The sequence below is a fragment of the Vanacampus margaritifer genome, chromosome 4 (genome assembly GCF_051991255.1).
Source record: "Vanacampus margaritifer isolate UIUO_Vmar chromosome 4, RoL_Vmar_1.0, whole genome shotgun sequence".
In the NCBI taxonomy this organism is placed as follows: Eukaryota; Metazoa; Chordata; class Actinopteri; order Syngnathiformes; family Syngnathidae; genus Vanacampus; species Vanacampus margaritifer.
The window spans coordinates 13,961,108-13,983,924 of record NC_135435.1 but is presented as its reverse complement, the minus strand read 5'-3'; the positions used below and the strand labels follow the sequence as shown (position 1 = coordinate 13,983,924).

The following is a 22,817-nucleotide window of genomic DNA, read 5'->3' as shown; positions in this document are numbered from 1 at the left end:
AAAGCCTTGTATGCCAAGGATTTACACTGCAGCTAAAACGCTTTGCTTTGCACTTTCCAAGACAGCGGTCGAAAAGGAGCAGAAAATTGCTTCCAGGGCGGCCGACCAGACAAGATTATATTCAAAGTCTTTGTGAAGGCTTTGCCTCAATAGAGCCCTGGCATCGCGAGCGCACGTGCACACACACACACATGCAGCCAGACGGGACCTGTGTAACCATTACAAGCAATAGGTTAAGAGAAGTGTAAGCTCCATCTGAATATTTACAGGTTGAGATTTAGATAGGGGAAATGGACAATTGTAGTCATCAATACTGAGGAGAGGAAGTGCTCAAGGGCAGAAAGGCCACTTCAATAGGTTAATACTGCCCTTTCACCTTTTGATTCCAGCAAAGAACATGTCAGCACAGGAATACATTTTATCGCACAAGAACTCCTGGGTCATCACAAAGGCAAATGCTAACAAATGCTAACGTTTATACTGTTAGTTTGTGAAGTGTTCTACTGAACACTTTTCATGTTATAAAAATGACTCAGCATCTGTTCTACTTTGCCGCGCAGCTGTTTAAAATTAAAAGTTTTAAAGTCACTGTAAAGTGAAAACAAATATCTTCTAAATTTGACACATCCCAGAGAAAAGTATTGTTAACAACCATGCCAAAATTGAATGATGGGAAAAAAAAACTGCAACGTTTATTAAAATGAGGCTTCAAAATCGTGAAAAATCAATTTGTTGCCTCCACTGTCTAACTTGTAGGCGTGTCCGTGACAGAATGGATGCTACTTTGTGGAGTAACTTTCTTCTGCCCACAAAAAATGTATCCTCTTAAAGCCTCCAGTGGCGGGAATATATCTCACTGGGTCGTTGCAGGACTTTTTCACACGGCAACAACGGGGCACTCAAAAGCGCATCCAAAGTCTTGGTTCACATGCTTGCTTTCACATGTGACTTTCTTTTCCTTTCCTTATTGGTTTGTCCGCACACTCATGGCCGACAACAAGGCACTCTAAAGCAGCTAAATTAGTTGACTATCCAAAGAGAAGTTGCATTTTCAGGTTTAGGCAGCGCTACCAGTTAGCTCGCAAGCTAACTACGTGACTGGGCAGTTCAAGTTATGACTGTAGTGGATTTGGTGGGGGCTGTTAAAATGCGCTGTTATAGCTAATCCCCCCAAAAATGATAAAACTGAAATGGTGACAAACACTTTGTGTTAGCTACATAAATCAGTACAACATAAGTCTTTTCACCTTTTGAGAAATTATCTTCACATGTATAATGCATTAAGAAGCAATAACAATGAAACAAATAATACGATTATAATTGTTTTGATAATCAGACGCAAAAATATGTATTTGCTTGTATTCTGTGTTTAACTAAAAGAAGTGCATTGAAAAGGCTAAGGCCAGTTATATTTACCATGTTGCCATCATGATGTAAAACTGAGCCTGTATGTCGCTGTAAGAGTAAAACCATACATGCTTGTTTTGTCATTCACCCATGACGCGCAAATACAGCGTGTCTGTTTATAGCTGCAGTGCATAATAGAGGGAAACAATTCAAATGGTTACAAATGGCTTGAGATCCCGTGTATTTGACTGTAGGCGTAGTGGTGCGCGTTCGAGGTAAAAGCCTCCTCTGGGTGAGGAAGCGGGAGTAAATAATGGAACAAAGTAATTGCCCTCAGCAGACAATAATACCTTTGGATTAATATTTCAAAAAGATAAATTGCGGGAGGGTTGTAAAAGGTTTTATTGTACTGAGGGGATATAGTAAAAACAGACAAATAAAAAGACAAGCCTCCCGTCGAGTATGAATATTTTACATGGCTTCGGGTTAAGGGCGTGCATACAGTTAGATCTGCGATGTTCTTCTAGGTCGGTGGCCAAGAACGACGGAGTTGTAGAGATAAAGGTTAGGGAGGAAGGCATTGTCCCGATCGGACACACTTTGTATGAAAAGATGAATTGATCCATTTGTAAGCAGCACTTAGCCCACCCTTCAGCTCGGTCATTACAGTGGGATAAATCAATATTTAATATCCCACTCTAACAGCTGCACTGGATGATCTTAACCTCTCCTTAATCCCATTTATGTTACCGTTCCGCAATCTTCTTGTAAACTCTCTGTCATGATCTGTGTTTTTGTTGTTTAGATTATAAAGTGGATCCCTGCTATTTGTGGGGGAGCGTGACCGGGACGGTTCGCTAATAATGAAAAGCTGCATAACTGATGCCCATTGAAATACACTGGGGTGAAAATATATATTTCTTTCCAATAAATTTTTCACAAAAAAAACTGTCATTAGGGGATAATTGTTTTAGTAAATAATATAATGTAATATAATAAAATAATCTTTTTTTGTTAGTTTTTTTGTGAACAGCGAGCATAGCAGGGGTCGACTGTATTTAGTTTTGTTTCATGTTCTGTCTTGTCGTTTGTTTTTCTTTCCACAACAGATTCTTTCTTTCTTTTTTTTTTGCATCAACCTGCTTCCCTGCACTTGGCTCTATCTTTTGCCAACATCACCAAAAACCTCATTTCAGAATGAACTGACCTAGACTGACAGAAAACAGGGAACTAAGTACAAGTAAACAAGACGAGACACAAGTGGAAGGAAGGAGCTGATTGATTAACACAAGGGACAGGGCAGATGAGAATAGGTGGAAAGAAAAACCCATAAAAACCAAACCAAAACAAAAAGTAAGTCAGGTGAGGCACTTCCATGAAATACAAATATTGTGCAACTTGGAAAAGTTAAAACTTTCCCATTCTGTTGGCACATGTCAGCAAAATCGCTGAATCACCGTTAGCAGTAAAAGGTTGACAGTGATGGCCCCAATCTGTGAGCAGTCTTGATAAGTGCCCCCCTAACATCAATACTTTCTAATTGGGCCGGCGTCACTAAAAATACGGGGTGACATTATTTCCAGCACAATTTGCCCTAGCAAGTGTTAGGTGTCACTGAGAGACCCAAAAATGGGTTAATGAACAGAAATAAATTGCTCTCTTATGTAATATGTTTTTGTTTTTCTTTGAAAGGACAGTGGTAGACTGTTTCAAGGAGAATACGTTTTAACCAAAACGTTTAATACGGTGTCGAGTGGTGCCTTAAGATATGAGTTGAATTTGTCCCGTGACCATGCTTGTAGCTCAAAACAGTCATATCTAAAATCATCTTTCAACATTGAAATGAATGGAAATGCCATTAATCCGCTCCAGTCTCCCCTTTTAAACACAACAAAATGTTTTGTCATGTTTTTGCAATGGCATTATTCAACTTAAGTTTGCGGTTCCACATGATGTGACGGCATTGTTCTGCCCATACAACCCTGGCGTGGAAACAGGAGTTCAGAACAATGAGAAAATCTCTCATCCAACTAATAAGTATTAACGATGTTTTATCAATGCCAGGTATTTAGTCAAATATCCATCTGTACAACAGGAATTGTGTCCTTGAAAGGCCGGAAAGATCCTGCACTATTCTTTATATTTGTTTGTTTGTGTTTGTGAGTGTGCTGCTAATGTTTTACTCCTCAAGCCGTACGTTCTTCCTGATACAGTAATGTGACCTGAAGAAAGAAATCCAAGGATTAACTGTACATACAACTTTTGGTCTTGACAACACTTACTGATAAATAAAACTGTCAAATCAATCGGTAAAAATTCACTTATGAAATACTGTATTTGTCCTTTCTTTGAGGACACAAAGCTATAACTATCTTGCAGTGGTGGGAGATAACAAAGTAATACTATTTACCATTTCTATAAATTTTTCATTTTTCTTGACTTGAATATTTACCACATTTTACTTCTCCATCTGTTTTTTTTGTAAATGATATTTTAATAATTAGCTGATTTATCACTTCACATCATTAACAGAGCTGGTTTTGATAGCATGAAGGCCTAAGTCTAGCTCTGGGTTTGAAAAAGAAGACAATGTTATTGTCTTCGTTGTGTCAATTTATTAAAACAAAAATAATTTTAAAAAATTAAAAAATAATTGGCTATATTGGATGTTATTTACTGATTTTCACAGTTCCTGTTGAATTCCATTCTATTTTATTCTAAATTAGAGTAAAACGTCTTTTTTACTTTTGGACTTAGTAGTAGTAGAGTGCCTTGTTTAGATAGCTTTCAGTCATTTCACTCACATCAAAATTCATAGAAATAATTCAAATTTTTAGAACAAAAACATTGTAGGATAACTCTAACCACACATCTGCAATTCATTTTCATAATCCATTCCACAAATGAACACCTCTAATGTAATTTTCCTTGTCATGTTGTCTTTGAAAACGTACATACATATCAGTCAGTACTTTTTTAAGGAGTTGAATCGGCACTTCAACGTTTAGCCAAGTCTTATTTTACACAAGTGCCTGTGCCAGAGTTTGAGTATTCACCACCTTTGCTGTTACTTTTCAGTAGTGTTGCAAATCTTTCAGTAAAAGCATACTTGACTACCACCTGAATAAACAACGATCCACTCCAAACACCAAATGAGAGGAAAATCAAAATAGATATTCATTGCCTTTTTTTTCTCTCTTTTTTTACATATATATTGACCTAGTTGAGGCTGTTGGTTAAAAGTGTTAGTTGGTGAAATATTAATGAGCATCGCTCCCAGTTCCTGCCTGCTCCTCACAGCCAACTGGCACCGTGGCATCAAGCTAAAGAGAGCAGGACAACCCCCCACCCTTCCACCACCTCTCTCCTTGATTGACTCATCGATTGAAGATATTTTTAAAGGGAATCCCAGGGAGTGTGCGCTCCCACTACAAAGCAGACCCTGCCTGCGTCGAGGGAGGCAGAGGGCTGCGTGTATCTTAAAGTGGGCAAAGACTTCAGAGTGGTGTTCGGCCACACCGGGCACTGCATGGCCTGTCACGGCCTTCACACCAACATCAGCAAACACTCTCAGCACGCGCATGTGGACACCGCCAAACATCATCAAGTCCTTCACCTTGGACATGGATGAAAGTCTCATTTATTCTGAAGATGACTCTTATTAAAGGCACTACAGTATCTTAGTTGATATCCAACACTACTTCCATGTACTTTAAGAAAAAGCAGCATTAAGGTACGAGTGACCTGAATGAAGCAATACAGCGGTTCCTTGAGATACAAGTTCCATTGCTTCCATGCCCATGCTCGTAACTCAAAACTCATATTTCGAATCACCTTTCCCTAATTAAAAGGAATGGAAAATGCCATTAGCAATGGCCCATTACAATAGAGAACAATTATGTATATTTTATGTTCATTATAAATGCAATGAGGGGGGAAAAAAGGAAAAAACAAATGGGATAAACCTTGAATAAGGTTGCCTTACAACCGCCCCCCCCCCCAAAAAAAAATATGAAAAATATTACACAAATAATCCAAACAAATAGTGTTTGATAAAATAAAGTAATAACATGTACAAATGTAAAAAAGCAACAACAACAACAACAACAAAAGAACAACCTTTGCGTACCATAACTTAATGCTGCAATTAAGTCATTGTCCTGCACTTCTACTGGTGTGCCCACCTTAATTGGCCACCCTTGAGAGTATAATATAGTCATGCAGACACAAACAAACAAAAACTGTACTTCTACTACTACTGTAAGTGGATCAGTAAGATGACATAACAATTTTTCTTTTTATAGAGGTTCAACCATTTTTGACTGTGAATATTTGTATATTATCAGTCTCCAAGCACTGCTCCACCTTTTGTATAACTATCCATTGCTTAAACGACTCCGATTACCGACGCTAATTGCTAAACTTTAACATTTGATTTTCCATTATACGTTAACATCAACTTGCACGCCATTCTTAAGGCAACTTTGTTTGATTGAACACACAACGTGTCATTCTCTGTGTTTGATGTAAACTTCCACTGCAAATGGCATTAAACAGCTTCAAGCCGCTTTTTGGAAGAATTATTAACTATTTGCCACACTGCTGCTTATTGTGAAGTGATTTTAATTGAGTTCACTGGCATCATGCAGCACTCAAATATCAAGCTTGTTCAACGAAAGGAAACAAACATACAGAAAACTATGAATTATTTGGCAATATGAAACTGCTGAATAACCACATGAATATGCTATTAAGTTCAGTCTTGTAGCGTATACCCATGCCTGTAAACAGCCCGATAACAGCACTCAGACACAAAAACTCTCAACAGGTGTGTTGTTCTCGTGCACTCTGCACATGTCGTACCCTTGTCTCCCCTGCCAGCGTAAACAGATTGTGTAGCAACAGGGAATACATAAATAATTGTTTTATGACGTGTCAAATCTATGTTAAATGTCGGTCGTGTTTGTTTTTGGCACCAACACATTGTTTGTGCTGAGGGCCACTTTAGAGTTTGCACTATGTAAGTTTGTGAGGGTGACAGACACAGCAAAAATAGCACCGTAAGTGCAGACGGTGACAGAATTGGCGATTAAAATAGGACAGGTTGGCACACCAGTTGTTTTTTAGGTCTGGTCTTAATTGAAAACATAGTGGGACCTTGACTTGTGAGTTTGATTTGCTCCATGACCAAGTTCTTAACTCAATATCAAATCACTATTCCCCATTAAAATTAATTAAAATTCTATTAATCCGTTTCAGCCCTAAAAAACAGACATATTTTCTGTTACATATTAATAGTAACAAAAAATAGCACCATTAGCATTAGACAATCAGCTGTGTTAAATGATGGGTCTTACCTTGTCAACCCTGCAGTTGTTGAGGCCGACGGAGGTGAGTGCAGACAGCTTTGCCTCCATGCCCTGCTGGTGGTGTTGCAGCTGTTCCCTCTGGATTTGCTCCCTCATTTTCCGAGCTTCCTGGATGGCCTTCATCACCGTGTCCTGGTCCCCGAACAGCGCCGTGGAGTTGAGGCTTGACAGGATGTCTGCGCATGCAAACACATCGAGTAAGGTCCGAAGGCCTGTTGTCCTTTTTTAATTACCTCGTGTTGTTTACCTGCATTGTACTATTTACTAGTTTCAGGCAAAGAGAAGTCATTCTTCACTTCACTGTTTTCTACCAATCAGAAATGGCTAAAATAGTCATAACATTTCTAGTCATAATGCCCTAATGACTAAAGATTACATTTCTGCTTTGTGTCAAGGTCACCTTAGTATAGATTTTTGCTGTTTTGGTTCTGGATGTGGAGATTCGATTCTGAGCCAGATCAATTCTAATCGGATAAAGGGCCAGGGGCCACCCGAAAATCCAGGAAGAAAATTGGACTTACTCCTTATTATAAAAAAAAATATATATGTTTATACAGGGTGTCCAAGAAGTCAATCTTGTTTCAGGTGTCATTCAGCATTTGACATATTAGGCTTTTTGTAAGCATGCTCATGGCTCACCAATATACACAAGGGCAGCATTGCAAAATTGCTGTCCTTCTGTCCCTAAAACTAATGATGGTAAATTTGACCTGTGACAATTTCAGGATGTTGGGCATCATAATCTTACACTTGAAGCAAGTGGTAAAACTCTTATCTCACTCCGAAGCATGAATTGCATGAGCCGAAAGGCGAAGCTCTCGATTTACCGGTCGATCTGCGTTCCTGCCCTCACCTATGGTCACGAGCTGTGGGTCGTGACCCAGAGAACAAGATCCCAAGCTACAAGATACAAGAAAAAATCCGGGAGGGACTCGGAGTAGAGCCGCTGCTCCTCCACGTTGAGAGGAGCCAGTTGAGGTGGCTCGGGCATCTGGTTCTCCTCCCTGGGGAGGTGTTCCGGGCATGTCCCACCGGCGGGAGGCCCCGGGAACGACCCAGGACATGCTGGAGAGACTACGTCTCTCGGCTGGCCTTGGAGCGCCTTGGGATCTCGCCGGAGGAACTGGTTGAAGTGGCTGGGGAGAGGGAAGTCTGGGTTTCCCTCCTAAAGCTGCTCCCTCCCGCGACCCGACCCCGGCTAAGTGGCAGTAAATGGATGGACGAAGCATGACTTTTGTTAATGCTTATTTCCAGTGTGACCCTCCACTTCAAGTTTTCCTGGCTTTGCACAAATGCCTGCTCTAAGAGTTCAATGCTTTAATTAGTCTTGGTAGTAACAGGCCTTCTCCTGTGTGGTTTGTCAAGAATATTTCAGATTTTGAGAAACTTGTAGTAGTTGGATGACTATAAAGATTCTCAAACTGGTAAAGTTGGTGACAGAATTTTTTTTAGCCAAGTGTCAATTTGGCAAAACTGCTCCAATGACATTTGGAATAGCAAAGGGCAAGAGATTGTTGTGCTTACAAAAATTCAAAACACTGATGGCCTCGTTTCTTTCCAAGAACCTGAACAGCAAACTGATAGTAGTAGTTCTGAAACTCACACAAATGAATGTCCTTTTTTGTTTTTAGGTCTTACCTAACGATGAACCCCGGCCCAGGCCCAGGCCCAGGCCTCCTCCAAGCGGACTGGGGATTCCACCCTTGCTAGCGAAACTGTTTGCGTTGCTTTTGCAGCCGGGAAACAGGTTTTGCGTCGGGGAAGTGGGCGACTTGACCATGTCCGTTGTCTTTGGCCGCGCCGAAAGGTTGAGCGGCTGTGTTCCTTCCTCCTACAGTAGCGGAGATACAAATAAGCATGAGCAAGAACACGTGAACGGGCCCCCGCCCCTCCCTCTAATTTGGACTTTTCTCCTTGTTCGAAAGCAAGCACGGCATTGTACTGTAATGCGATTCATCTTTTTCTTGTCCTCATCATCCTCCCTTTTGCAGAGCGTTGCCACTGTGATCTTCCTCACAGTTGCTCCGAGCCTTTGTTCACACTAATTAAAGCAGATTCTGTCTGTCTATACATCTTCATCTGTTCTCCCTCCTCTCTGGCTGTGCACTCTGGTTGCAAGAATAAATAATGACCAGATAACGCCGCTGCCAGTGATCAAAGACAGCTGTTCCATTCATCACGTCGACTCGCATTATCTGCTTAATTAGCTTGTTTTCTCATTTCGTGGAATACTTGCTATTAGATACTTTGACATGTTCACGCCAAAAATATAGAATGTGATGTCTAAATTGTGTAGTTTTGAAGTCGGAGGAGGAGTAAATGATTTTGGTGATGTACGTGCTTGAACTGATGGTGATGGGAGATAAGCAGCAGTCATCTGCAATATGTCCATCTTACACATACCTGTATGCTCTCTGTCATTTTACAGCTCACTACTGACTGGTTGAATTTAAAAATTAAAAGTAGTAATTTGTACAATACTTTGTATAGGGGAACACATTAGTCCAGTTTTAAAATCACTGCATTAGCTCCCCGTGTTTTTTAGGATTGATTTTAAGGTGCTTTTATCAGTTTCTAAATGCCTTACCAGTCTTGGGCCATCTTATTTATCTGACCTGCTTTTATTGTATCAGCCCTCGCTGTTCCCGAGGTCCTCTGGCACTATACCTAGGGTGAGGACCAAACCACATGGTCAGGCTACATTCAGCCACTATGGTCCTCACCTATGAAATAGCCTGCCAGAGGGCATCAGTTCCGTGGAGACTGTTAGTATTTTTAAGAGGAGGCTCAAGATGCACCTTTTTAATTAGGCTTTTAAGTGATCTCCTTTACTCTTTGAATTTATTAATCTTACTGTCTTTTAGTTTGTATCTCCTTTTCTCGTATTTTCCTTGTGCTTTTCCTCACATGGTATCTCTGTGCCCCACAAAGTTTTTGATTTACATACTTCTCAGGTTGTTTGTGTGTGTGACAGTCTAGGTGTGCTTGTAGGGAAGTTGGGGGATTTTTATATTGTAGTATGCATGTTTTAATTACACATCACTTTGAGTTGTATTATTATGTATGAAAGCTGCTATATAAATAAAGTTTGATTGATTTATTGGTCATATACACCTATGTGTTAAGAGTGATAAGTAGAGTCATTAAAAGATATAAAAAATACCAAAAATAATGACTAGAATGCACATTAAAATAAAATAAAAAGTCAAATACAGTAGATTTGTAAGACTACAATAATTACTGTATGATGTTGAACATGTGCTGGCTATGATTTACAGTAAACGGCTGTATGTATCAATAAGCAATATTTTAGTGTATGAAGAGGCGCTGCTGTTGGCAGCCTTATTTAAAGCCCAAGTGCCTCCTTGTCCAAACATATGGCTCAAACATAGGCTGCCCCAAGGCCTTGTTATTGCTGTGCCAATAACAGTTTGTCATGCACTGAAGCTGAAAGTACACAAACAAAACGAAAGGCAATCTTTTTCCACTGTGGCTACAGATGGAGAGTTGCCACTATATATTTGATTTCCATTTATACTATTATTTATAATTGTCCTGCCTGCAATTTTTGTCTCACTTCATTCTCCAATAAGTGGAACAGTCTGATGTTATGTTTATGATGCAGCATACGTGATCAAAAGTCAGTTGCTACGAGTCAAACATCGAGCGCTGTCCTGCTACTCCAAGACATGATTTATGGTCTTTCTCCATTGTGATATTATTCAGTTGAGCCACTCCAAGTGGCCGTGTGTTTCTGATTAGTGCGGTGAGTGGGGATGATGTACTGAATATGGCCTTTCCTCTCCACGGAGGTCTAGTGGAACCATGCCATACAGCAGCACAAAATACAGTCGGCCTTTGATTTGTTTACAGGGCTTCTTATTTTTTATATATTTTTTTAAATCAGCCATTAGTTGTGATCTTTTTTTCCCCCCTCTATGTCATAATCCCATTGTGGCATTTGAGGTACCACACAGTGTTTAGTGGGGTGGAGTTCAGGACCCATAGATTGATAAACTGTTTGCAGTACAGTTACTAGTTTTAGGACAGTTGGGTCAAGTACTACTCAAGGCCTGGGCTGAAAGTTGAGGGTTGTACCTTGACTTGAGTGATTGGACTGGAGGAACTCTTGTCATTCTTCAGAGAGGAAGGAGAAATGGGCCCACTGGCATTGAGGGGCTGCGGCAGCGGCGGCATCTTGGCTCCAGGAGAGACCTGCATGCTGGCAAGTTGGGCGGCGTACAGTTGCTGTCGAGGAGGCGGAGAAAGCCACAAGATGTTAACATCCAGATACAGCCAACATTCAAAGTTTTATATTCTGTCTTTTCCTCTCCCGAGCTTCTGTGTCTGCCTTCATCTCTCTCTCTCTTTAGCGTCTTTCCTCTCTTTCCATGAGGCTGGCAGAGAACCTCCATCAAAGGTCTTAACTGTGTTTCAAAGGCGGAGCCCAGAGAGAGACAGCAGTCTTGAAAACCGCATAGAGATGGCTGGCGTTCAGAATACTTGGAGCCCCTATTTTCCACTTATCACACAGAAAAGTTTGCAGTGTGATGCAAGTGTGCTAGCAAAGATCTCTCATAGCTCGAAATCAGTTATATATACAGCCTCCAATTTACATTTCTGGCATGATATTTAACCCCTCGCAACCATGTGAGAGACTCCCATTAAACAATACGAGAAACCCAAAGCCTCAGTGGGAAAGCTATTGTAAGATTAAGTTAAACACAAGCATTATGAAGGCTTAGAAAGCTGCATGAAAAACACTGATGTTATTTTCCTTGGCGTTCAGTCAGTTCGACATGCAAGTGTTAGTGACATTACCACACAAGAGAGCGGTTCAAGTGACCGGCCAAAGACTTAACAACTCTCCAGCCTGTTTTGGAGTCTAAAGCATCATTTTATATTTCCACACCGGCTTAGACTGTTCTGTGGTTAAATATTTTGGGGCATAATAAGTTAAATTCTTAAGATTAAGTTGTGTCATTATGTAGTTTTTGATACAATATTTTGTTTGTACTTGTGTTTTGAAGCATAAATAGCCCAGAAATCTGTTTACTTTCAATCCATTACGTGTTGAAGTTCGCTTTTGTGTACTGCGGTAAATTGTGAAAGTTCTGGCAAATAGGACTAATAAGAAACAGTGTTGCTTGATGTAGGCTTCCACTTTACTTCTTGAGACACAATGCAGCATTTAACTCCTACACGTCTGCCATCCCGAGACAAGGTAAGGCTTATGTTTTGTTAGTCTGGGGGAATCCAATTTCTCTTCCTCTGGCCAATCAGCAACCTGTGTGTCATTTCCTGATTCCTCTGGTCATGTACAGACTGCATTTGTGTGACTGCAAAAAAAAAAAGAAGTAATCTGATCTCACTAGAGACCAAAGCTGGACCAAGTGCTTTATGTCCACGTACGTATCAAAGCAGATGTATGCTCCTGTAAGAACTGTTATCTGTGGCACATGGCCGTCAGTACAAGCGGTCAATTCTCACCAGGCAACATGGGGATAACAACAGCACATGGCAGGCGGAAATGACAAAGTGATTATGTTTCCTAAATGATAGCAGTGACTCCCTCTCTCTTTTTTACAATCAGCCTTATGTCTTCCTGAGCTCTGGTTCTTCTCCCTGGACTGGTTTTAGTTCATGTCAATTGTAACTGTGTTCCATTAAAAGATGATTGCGATCAACGTTGGGGTGAGCATCCACTCCCTTCAGTCTACATAAAAAAATACGCAAGCGTGAAGTCTGTTGGACATATGTTTGTGAAGAGACCTGTCCACGGGCCTTGAGTGGGAAGAACTTTATTGTCCCGGAAAGAGAGCATAATTAGACCCTGCTGCAAATTAGACGCTGTCGGGATGGACGTCGTCAGCGCTGATTAGCAGGTCAGTGCCACGGGGTGATAAGCAGTGCTTACCCTCTTAACCAGGAACAGTCCACCTCCCAAGTACCAGAGAACAATAAATAGAGTTGGCCTGCCAGTCACTGCTCAAGGACAGAAATGTAGCATTGTAAAGGTTTTTGTTAGCATTAGCGTTTGATGAATGACTATTATTATTGAAGGCCGTTAAGGATATTGGTGGCGTTGATTTTGCCAATGTGATAACGAAGTGATGTCTTCAAGGCTGTTCTCCCTAAGCAAAAAATGTCTGCGTACTGTACACCCCCACCCCGTTGCCGCATTTACATGTAGTAGGTCTTTCCTCATATGATCCTTCCAGTTAGGGGTAAAAAAAAATAATCATGATAGTGAGGGTCAAGCTGATAATACTGAGCCATCACACTCAGGTCATCTGTGGACAAGGTGAACTTTTGGATGAATCTCTGAACCTTGCAGTTGGCTTTTCCATTGCAGAATTAATAACGAGCATTAGTACAGTCCCCCAAAAATAATTTACCGTTAGGATTTTGTCTACAGTCTTCTTCAGTGCCTCGTCTTGCCAGTGTTTCTCACAAGGAAACTCATAAATTAAAACTAAGGTCCCCCTTCCAATCTTCCCTCTCCCAATCGAGTGGAACTGATCCAAGCAAGCATGGATTTAAAGTGAGTATGGCATGCACAAGGTCAGCCTGTTAGCCTGTGCTAATTAAAAACAAGCCCGCCAGTTGCAGCAGAGGTTAAATAGGATGTGCACCTTTCTTTGCTGCCGACGACATTAAACTTAAATTACACTCTTTGCTGGTGATGTTGGACAAAACTAATGCTCAATAGATGATGGTAATTAAAGCATGAAGTCTTGTTGATTTGGTCGGATAGCAAAATCATTAACCGCTCACTTCATACAAAAGCTCTGAATTCCAACCCACTGCTACTATATTAGAGTTCCCTGCGTAGACATTTGCCATGAAAGAGAGAGAGAGAGAAAACTTTCTGTGGAAAAACAAATGAGCCAGTTGTTTTCGCTTCAAGAAAGGCAGTGGCTCAGTGTGGCAATAATGTGTGCTGGAAAACACAGTGGCAGATATTTGTCAGACTTGCCACTGCCAGCAATGATGCTACGTTTCCCATTTAGCACTACGTCCTGTTACACCGTGAAAAGAAAACACAAACACGGTGCCTTGAAACCATAACAATTGCTCATAGCGATTAACTTCCACGGCATTTGATACGCCGTGAGCGTTATCCAGGGCTCGCCATCCTATGATAATTACACACTATTGCCTTGTGTGTGTTTGTGCGCGTGTGAATGTCTCATTCACCTCTGCCTGGCCTGGACGTTGAGCACTGGGCTGGATATGAGGGCATTAACTGTGCTTCAGTGCACCTCACCATTTAAAAGGCAGAACAGCGCCAGCCCTGTTTGCCACAAGGCTTGTACAGGCTCATTGCCCAGGGCAAGCAGGCAGGCTGACCCAGGCTAGGCCCAGATGTCAAGAGTGGAAGATGGCGTCCTGGTGCACTGTGCCGATGCTTTCCAGTATGGCCCAACATCTGTCTCATCTGCTGGCACCCAACCTGCTCCTCTCCAACCCCCTCATCTTGCTTGCGTTCGCCAGTTCTTGTTGTTCTTCCAGCGACAGTATACACTGGTGTCTTGAGAGAAGAATTTTATTTGTTTGGTGATCAAATGCCCTTAATCTAGTCTAGCCATTCTCTTAAGAGAAACACCAAATTGTGTGTTTGTGTTTTTAATAGTTTCATTTATAAAAATCTAGAGTAATAACATAATTGAATAAACTATTAAAAAAACAGTTTGTTCGTCATGATTCAATGTTGCGATTGACTTTCTTGCACTGCTCCTTCTGTTGTGCCCAACTTGTCCACCAGGGGCAGTATAATACAGTACAAAACAGAGCCGCATACAGAGAGAGTTTGGCCAACTTGGTTTCAACAGGGTAAAAAGATCGTGTCCATTTGTCATGTGACCAGCAGTTGACCAATCACGCTGTGCCTAACACTCTCTATATACGGTTCTGGTACGAATAAATAAAAATACAGTAGTTTCACAACCACTGTCACTTAGAAAGATTTTATAATATTATAAATATACATATAGATTAAATAATACATATTCCTGTAAGTATTGTTATATTGTGCACAACTGTGTGTTAATATATCCATTGCTTAAAAACTCATTCACTACCTGCTGTTTTAGAGCATGGTGACTTCAAAATCTGCAGGAAATTTCGTTCACTGGTTATATATAGACCGAATCTACCAAATCAAAGAATAAAATAAGAGTTGAAACCAAAGAAACCCCCCCATTAAAAAAATCTATATCGTATACTCAGTAATGGCAGTGAATAAGCTTTCAATGGTTCTAAAATTGTGACTATCAATGCTAACTGTTAGCATTGCAAAGACATTTTACATTAGTATTAAGCTAGGGGACCCTAACTGAGGAAACTTTGGTTTGTTTAAAAACACAACGTGCCATTTTCTTTAATTTAAGTTTACTTTGACAGTAAACATCAACTGAAAGTGACAATAAACAGCAAGTTTGCGATCGCAAGCGAAAGCACAAAAAAAATCTACAACAGCTCACATCTCGATAAAGCCATAAGTTTGGTCACTTGTATCTCAAGGCACCACTGTATATTTGAAGTTGTTTTTCTCTCTAAATACCACAACCCTTCTCTTGAAATGGGGTGTGTGGTGGGCTCTCCAGGGCCCGAGGCCCCGTAGCCAGCCTTCCCATTCTGCGCTGCTCACAGCATTATCCACTCTATCTGTCCATCTGTCCCTCTGTTCACCACTGCCTCCATCCAGCTGCTCACCTAGCCACCCTATTAGCCAGCTAGCATTGCTGCACTGCTCGGGGTTACCTTCAAAGACTGGCCTCCTCTGCTCATAAACAGGGAAACAGCTGCTCGCTACAGTATGTCGCTTCTCTGTGTCCTGCCCTCCTCTCTCCCCATCTCGCTTTCAAAGTCAAAAGTGCCTCACTTGCTAATGATGGAATCTGTTTCTTCACATCTGCACTACACAGGCATTTACATCCAAACAAAAGATAATGTGAGCTTTTCTTCACTCCCACTTCCTTCCTGTTTGTCCCCAGACTGTTGGACTCTGTTCCTTATCACACGAGTCATCGAAAAGCAATGAGAAATCCTTCAGATGTACTGTATCTGTCTGTGTGAGATCAGGTCTGCTTGCGGCCGAGCATGTGGGCCGCTTTCCATCTCGTGCAGTTGGAGCCCATGTGTAATGCTAATGTGAATGTTTACCAACAAATGTGACATTAGTGTAAAGAACAAATTGTCTGGAAGAAGCTGACTGATAAATAAATGAGTCGTAGTTAAGATTTTACTATGTGATCTATCAATCTAATATTTAGAGTTATATCGCATAATAATTGGTCTGAACTGGGACCGAACAATTTTGAAAATAATCAAATTTAAAAAAAATCTTTAAAATTGTGATTGCAATTTAGCATGTGATTATTTTTTGAAGGTCCTCTTCCCATTAATTACATTTTTTTTTTTTTACGGAAATTAATCTGTACTACAATAAAAATGTTCAGATTTACTATAAACCAAATAAACCATGAATATATATATATATATATATATATATATATATATATATATATATATATATATATATTATCAGTACTGGGACTGTATCAGCAGATGCTCAAAAATCAAAATAAATGTGATTGAGACATCCCTACCAATTATAGTGATTATTTCACAGTTTCAAAATAGAGGAAGCTTGCATTGAGTGATTATTGCCTTTGTATATCCATGCCTTGTATAAGCCACATATTAACTGGTGTCCCAAATAGATATGTCTTTTGTAGAATTAGGAAAATTCTCTTCTTGTTTCTTCACTCAGCTTAATATAGTGGATGTCAGGACACATTGTGGCGCAATCTAAGCACAATTTCCTGTGTTAGGTGAAAGGTGTCGCTTGCAATCAGGCAAGGACAGGCGGAGATGCAGCCATTGTTTCCTGCTGATCCCGGCCTCATCGCCTCACTGTGTGGGCACTAATGAAGAGGGGCACGTCGCGCTGGGATAGTTTACCCGCCTTCTCTCCTGTGAGTTGAGGACGCGAGCCAATCTGTCAGGAACACATTGAGTGAAATTGCCCTGTGGTACAGCCGTGTGTGCTGACAAGCCACTTGCCGACTGCCAGCCAGCGCAGTGACGCTACCACCCTGTATTGACAAGCAAATTACAGTCTCCGGCAGTCAAACACATCCGGCAAGATTCATTTACATCCATCAGCTCCAAGGCTTTGTTACCTTGTTGGGGTTTCTTCTCAATGAGGGCTGGATTCCACAATGTTATGACAGAGGAGAATGTGAAGGGCTTGCATGTGCAACATTATGACTGACGCAGCAGCCTGCCTCCCTGACTGGATCCTATTACCTTGGCAGCATTGTGGGAATTAATTATTCCAATAAGATTGTTTTTTTGTGTGTGTGTTTTTTTTACCGTTCATATATTGAATAATCTAACTGGAGTAAATTGGTGAACATAACGCCTTGCTATGCAGATGACATGAATGTTTGATTGGGGGCTAGTGGAATTTTCATCCACAAAATGCAAATGAGGATGATTTTTTTTTTACGCTGAGGCATTATCATTACCAGCTCTATGCATTTTTATTCCTGATAAAGAAACAGATTGTAGTAACCGAAGAGACATTTAACACAGCCAAAGTGATTCATGAAATAGCATTTTTTTTTACTCTGATACAGTGATTGATGCCTTGAGATCTGCATTGAATTTTTTCCATGACCACATTACTTAATCCGGTTGGAAAACATTGAAGTGACTCAGTATGCTGCAATAATAGTTGTTCTTCACAGAGGATAAAGAATATATGCCTTTCAGCATTGCTTTATTGTCTGTCTACATACAGTATGTTGCAGAACCATTTGTGTTCAAATCACTGCTGTGGTTTAACACCGCACCAGCCCGTCTATGCCGTTTCCTAATATATTGTAGCGTTAAGCTAGCTGACTTTATTTATATGACGTTATATGGTTGTTTTGAAAACGTGTAATTCTCTTTTACGCTTATTTTGACAACTAAACAAGTGGAAGTAGCAATACATAGCTTGAAGCTTGCCATCATACATCACTCATATGTCACATTTGTGCTCTTAAATCAAAGCAAAAATTGGCCGAACTATGGCTCGTAAATCGGGTACTCAGTACTCATCTCAATATTGCAATACATTTCCATGTACCTCTGTACATTTTCATTCTGAAGAAATAATATTTTGGAGGTTAAGTTTTCATCCTAGTTATCTCGTTATGCTTTCATAGAAGAAGTCGTGGCAGTCACATGGTCTGTTGGTCCCAGCCGTGTTAAAAAGTGCATGTTTTATTTGCCTTGCTGTTTTAAGGGGAGTCTCGGTGCAGGGTAAAGAGCATGTGGACTATATGGCAGGCTGACAGACTTCAATTAATGGCAAATGCACCTCTTTTTTGTTTACTATGTCCGCAAAAGGTCAGCTAAGTCACGGTCGTGGAGGCGCTGCTTTCGCCCATTCCCAGGGTTAGATACATAGTCACAATTAATGACTCGAGACCTGTCTCCCCTCTTCACCCTAACCTTCAGATATATGACTGTCTCATTTGACCTCACATAGTACTATAAATAGACAAGAGCACGCCTGTTTGAACCGCCCATCCACTCAAATGGGCCTACCATACACATGTTTAAAACCAAAGCATTACCACACATCCAAGACGCGTATCCATTTGGGCCCTTCAAACACAAGCAAAGCGGCGGTGAACACCTTACATGCCTCTGATAGCGCTTCTCATGGGTGCGTAATGACACAGGGCTCGTCAGAGCCAGCTGCAAGCACTGTTAGAACTTGCCAAGGCTCGTTAACACTGACAGTGGTTGCCTCCGAAGGACAAGTGCCACATATATCAATGTGTGAAAGCCCCCCCCCCCCCCTCCCCCCTCTCTCCTATCATCCACTGTCTTCAGCTCTCTTGTTTAATCTTGACATGCTTCTTCACAACGTTTTACTGCTGTAGCTGGACCTTACACTGTCTACACACTATCAACAAGAGCAAATAAGAGGGCAAAACAATAAGTTTGGCGAAAACGGGACTGTCCCGGAAAATCAAAACGTCTGGTCTGGACTAATGGCAAAGCTATATTCTCTTTGTTGTATGTTTAGTTTGACAGTAAACTTCAACCAAGAGTGATAACAAACAGCTTGAAACCTTTTTATTTGGGTCACTTAATTCACGGCTGGCACCATCGTGTTGTTATGCAGTCGTTTCTGTATGTTTGTTGTCAAAGTGCATAGTCACAGGACTCCACATCACGTGGGCACAAAGCTCATGCTGCGAGGAGCTCTTCTGAGTTGTATTTGCCATCAAATGTGAAGGATAGAACCTAGGTAATCATCTATATTAAACATTATGGCCTCAGGTTAGGCCCTGACCTGGGTTCAGCTTCTTTCTTTTTTTCCCTTTTTGAAATACTGTGTGAGAAACATCCCGGAGCAGTCTATAGGGCGTGGAGCCTTTCCCAACATTTTCTTTGCACACAGAACCTGATACGACTGCTCACATTTTTGTTCCTATCTTCTTTTGTTCCCCCCACTCGGATAAGAGAAACTGATAAAATAAGTGTCAGTGGGTTTGCAAGATAAAAAGCCATAAGAAAGATTCCTTGCTCACGCTGTCAATTGCCCTCTGATACATTTGCTGGTGGGCCATTAAAGCGAGCAAAGTGATTCTCATCCCCTCTGATAACTATTATCTTCATACCTCCTCTGTGTGGGAAGGCCAGAGAGGATAAAGCCTCTATAAAACCGGATGAATTACATATGTAATATGATGAGCATGTGTGTGAGGAATGGGGGGGCGGGCTCCAGGATTATTTAGTGTGCAGCTCATTACTTAGCGCACAGCTGCTTTGCCATCCTTTCTTTCTGCCTAAGGCTTGGCGGGTGTCCCTAGCATTCTTTGCCGGCGACGTATACATACCTGCAGCTGGAGGGGGCTGAGTCCCGATGCCGCCGCAGCTGCCATTGTGGAGGGAATGAACTGCACGGGGTAGTTATCACCTGTCAGGGAGAGACAACAATGTATACAGGTTGAGACAATGAGCCGGCCCACAGCGCGCAGGCAAGCGCCAACACGGATCCCGCGTCCTGCAGTGCATTATTAACGCGGCGATGTGGCACGCGGACAGCAATCGAGCCCAAACATCTACGTGAACAAAAGGCTCAACTGGTTTGACTGGAGCGGGATTACTTGGGAACGTCACACACCATCCGTCCTCTTCTGAGGAACTCTTCGAGGCTAGTGTGCGCTTGCTGGGTTCAGAAGTACAATTAAGGAGCTACTCGGATATTCAATTAGCAGTTATGCAATAGGCCCGGTGTATCCTCTCAGGCAGTTCAGACCGCTTTAGGCTTAGCAGGCTATTGTTCAGCACGTTATTGTTTCTGACAGGGATCAGAGTGAAAATATTTCTGTGTGTGTGTGTGTGTGAACTGGATAGAAGAAGAATGCCGGCCAAATAACAAGATTAAAACAAAGCTGCACCTTTTTATTCCACACATCAGTGTGATCAGCAATTAGCCATCAGACTGCTGGTCAATGTCAGTCTTTAACAGGCCACTTTATGAGTTTATGGATTTCACTTTTAAAGGCTAAACTTGACACTCCAGTATAAGCACGGCAGATTTTAACATTATTTTGACTAGTCTTAATTACATTTGGAATAACTGTGTGAATAGTCTCTCAAAACAACAGCATTATCTGTAATCAGGATTTAGCTTACATCCTTATTTAAAACTGCTGATTTAAACCTATATTGGGTTATTTTAACCCATGTTGGGTTATTTTTAACCCAGCAGATGTATTCAAAACTGAATTTGATTTCACCTGCAACTCACTTTTGCTATTCGTGTATATGGGGTTCCTCATTTACAGGGTACGGGTAATTGTAACTCCTGTTTTTACAGCATAATTTCACATCGTTAAAACTAATTTCTAAATTGGGGATATGTATATTGAAGACATCTTGGACTGACAAAAGTGATGTCATACTGATTATTAAATGACAATAGAGGCTAGGAAGAAGAATTTTGTAATGGATGTCTAAAATGTTCTCAATGACTAATAGATGTGTGAGAATTAATTGATCAATTGACATGAAATCAATGATCAAATTAATCGACAACTATTTTAATAACCAAGTAATTGTTTAGAGCCACTGCTTATCTTCAGATACTCTGATTTATTCTCCGATTTCTGTAGTGCTTTAAGGTATTTTGTGTTGAATCAAAAGAAGACATTTGCAAACATCTGTTTTTACTTTGGAAAACAACGACCAAACCAGAAACTGATATTGAGCAATTTTTAAGTCAAATAAACAACAAAAATGGTTAATAAACAGGGAAAGTAAGGTTTGGTATCCACTTTAATGCAAATTAAAATTTTGTCTGAATATTCGATTGATCATTGTAATAATCGATAGAATAATCATTTGTACAAAAAAATAAATATTCGATACTGACAGCCCTAATGACCAGGCAAAACTGAAAAACAGATATTTTATCTACAACACATATCCAGTATAGCCGTTAGATGTTAACCAATCGTTGACTTGGCCAGAACAATCTTTAGAGATGGAGCAGCCCAGGGAGGCTGGTTTGAAGCACGAGCAGGGGAGGGGGAGTTGGGAGAGTTGGCCTTCCCTCAGACCCCACTTCTTCTTGTCACTTCTCCTCACAAACATATAGAGCCATTAGGCCACAGACAAGGTAAATGTGTGTACCTTCTCTTTCACTTTGCCCTCGCCCCGCTTGCCTCACTTTGCAATCTTGTACAGCACAGCACAATGTGATACGGGACATGGAAATTCAATCCCCATTTAGGAGCAAATAAAATCACACGGCAGTAGTGGTTTCAAATAGTGCTGGCTCGGACGTGCGGCATTGCGCTGTGGTTATTTCTACACCTTCATTTCGGTATCGCTTTCCCTCTTGTCTCTCTCTGTGCTGCCTGTGACGTAGATATTTGGGAATAATAAATGGCCGGGTGTCTTTGGATGTCATGTGAAACCTAGGGAGAGTCATGTCCTAAATGAGCGTTGGGGAAGGGTGATGTGGGTCTTGGCTGTATTCAGCATATAGGCACTTGGCTTCAGCAGAACGGGCCTTGTGCCAGCTCAGTGTCATTGGCTAAATGGGGATTATGTTTTAAACCAGTTTTAACCATGACTTGTCCCTCGTTGACCTGGTCACTGTAGCATATAAATCTTGTGAATGGAAAAGCCACAGAGTGGCACGCTGGACTAGTGGGTAGCATATGCCTGAGGATGGGTGTTTGAATCTGGGCTCAACTCAATTACAGATATCTGCAACGACCTTTCACCTTAAGATGGTCGCCATTTTTTCCAGACTGATACCTAGAGTAGGTACTCAACTCTTGATATGACTATTTTTACATAATATTTATATTAAACCAATGACAGATAACATTAAAGAAAGATCTTTTTCTTAAAATTGCATGAAACTAAAAGCAATTTTCTATACTTTTTAGTACTGTCAAGGTTAAAGCGTTCACTTATTAATTAATCACAAAAAATGATCGCATTAATCATGTATTAATTTTGACCGCAAATGATCCTTTAGCTGACAGCGGATGGTTGCGTTAAAGGTAGCACAGGTTGTGTTAAGCAATAAACATAACTAAATACATTAAAGAAAAGCATTTAATAAATATTTGTGTATGACATTCAGAATATTTTTTCATGTCAAACTATTAATATATACTATTAAATTATACACGTAATTAACTGATTCGAAAAAGAGGAGGATGAGCATTTGCAGTGGATCAAAACATTTTGAAAATGTTCTCATAACATTAAATGTCAAAAGAAAACATAATGGGTGCTCTTTTAAATTTTGGCGGGAATTTTTTTTTTTAATAAAAATACTTTTTAATTAAGCGATTAATCGTGATTAATCAAAATTCTAAGATGTGATTAATCTGATTAAAAAATGTAATTGTTTGACAGCTCTAATATTTTTTTTCAAATTGTTCATAAAATACATATTTCATATAGAACACACAAGAAAATGCATTTCAATAAATAAATAAATAATTCAGTGGCCAGCAAAAGTCCCAGTCAAAATATGTGGTTGTACAACTCCTTTCAAGC

At 40.6% G+C, this 22,817-nt stretch overlaps 1 protein-coding gene across 6 annotated transcripts in view; it reads right to left on the bottom strand.

The window, feature by feature from the left end:
• Nucleotides 1-22,817, bottom strand: part of sox6 (SRY-box transcription factor 6) — a 162,225-nt gene that overhangs the window by 27,959 nt on the left and 111,449 nt on the right. For all 6 annotated transcript variants that reach the window (XM_077563710.1, XM_077563707.1, XM_077563705.1 and 3 more), the window contains 4 exons: nucleotides 19,628-19,707; nucleotides 10,815-10,964; nucleotides 8,355-8,547; nucleotides 6,705-6,892 (listed from right to left, as the gene is read on the bottom strand). In XM_077563710.1, coding sequence (XP_077419836.1) covers nucleotides 6,705-6,892; nucleotides 8,355-8,547; nucleotides 10,815-10,964; nucleotides 19,628-19,707 — 611 coding nt within the window. The remainder of the gene's footprint in view (nucleotides 1-6,704; nucleotides 6,893-8,354; nucleotides 8,548-10,814; nucleotides 10,965-19,627; nucleotides 19,708-22,817) is intronic.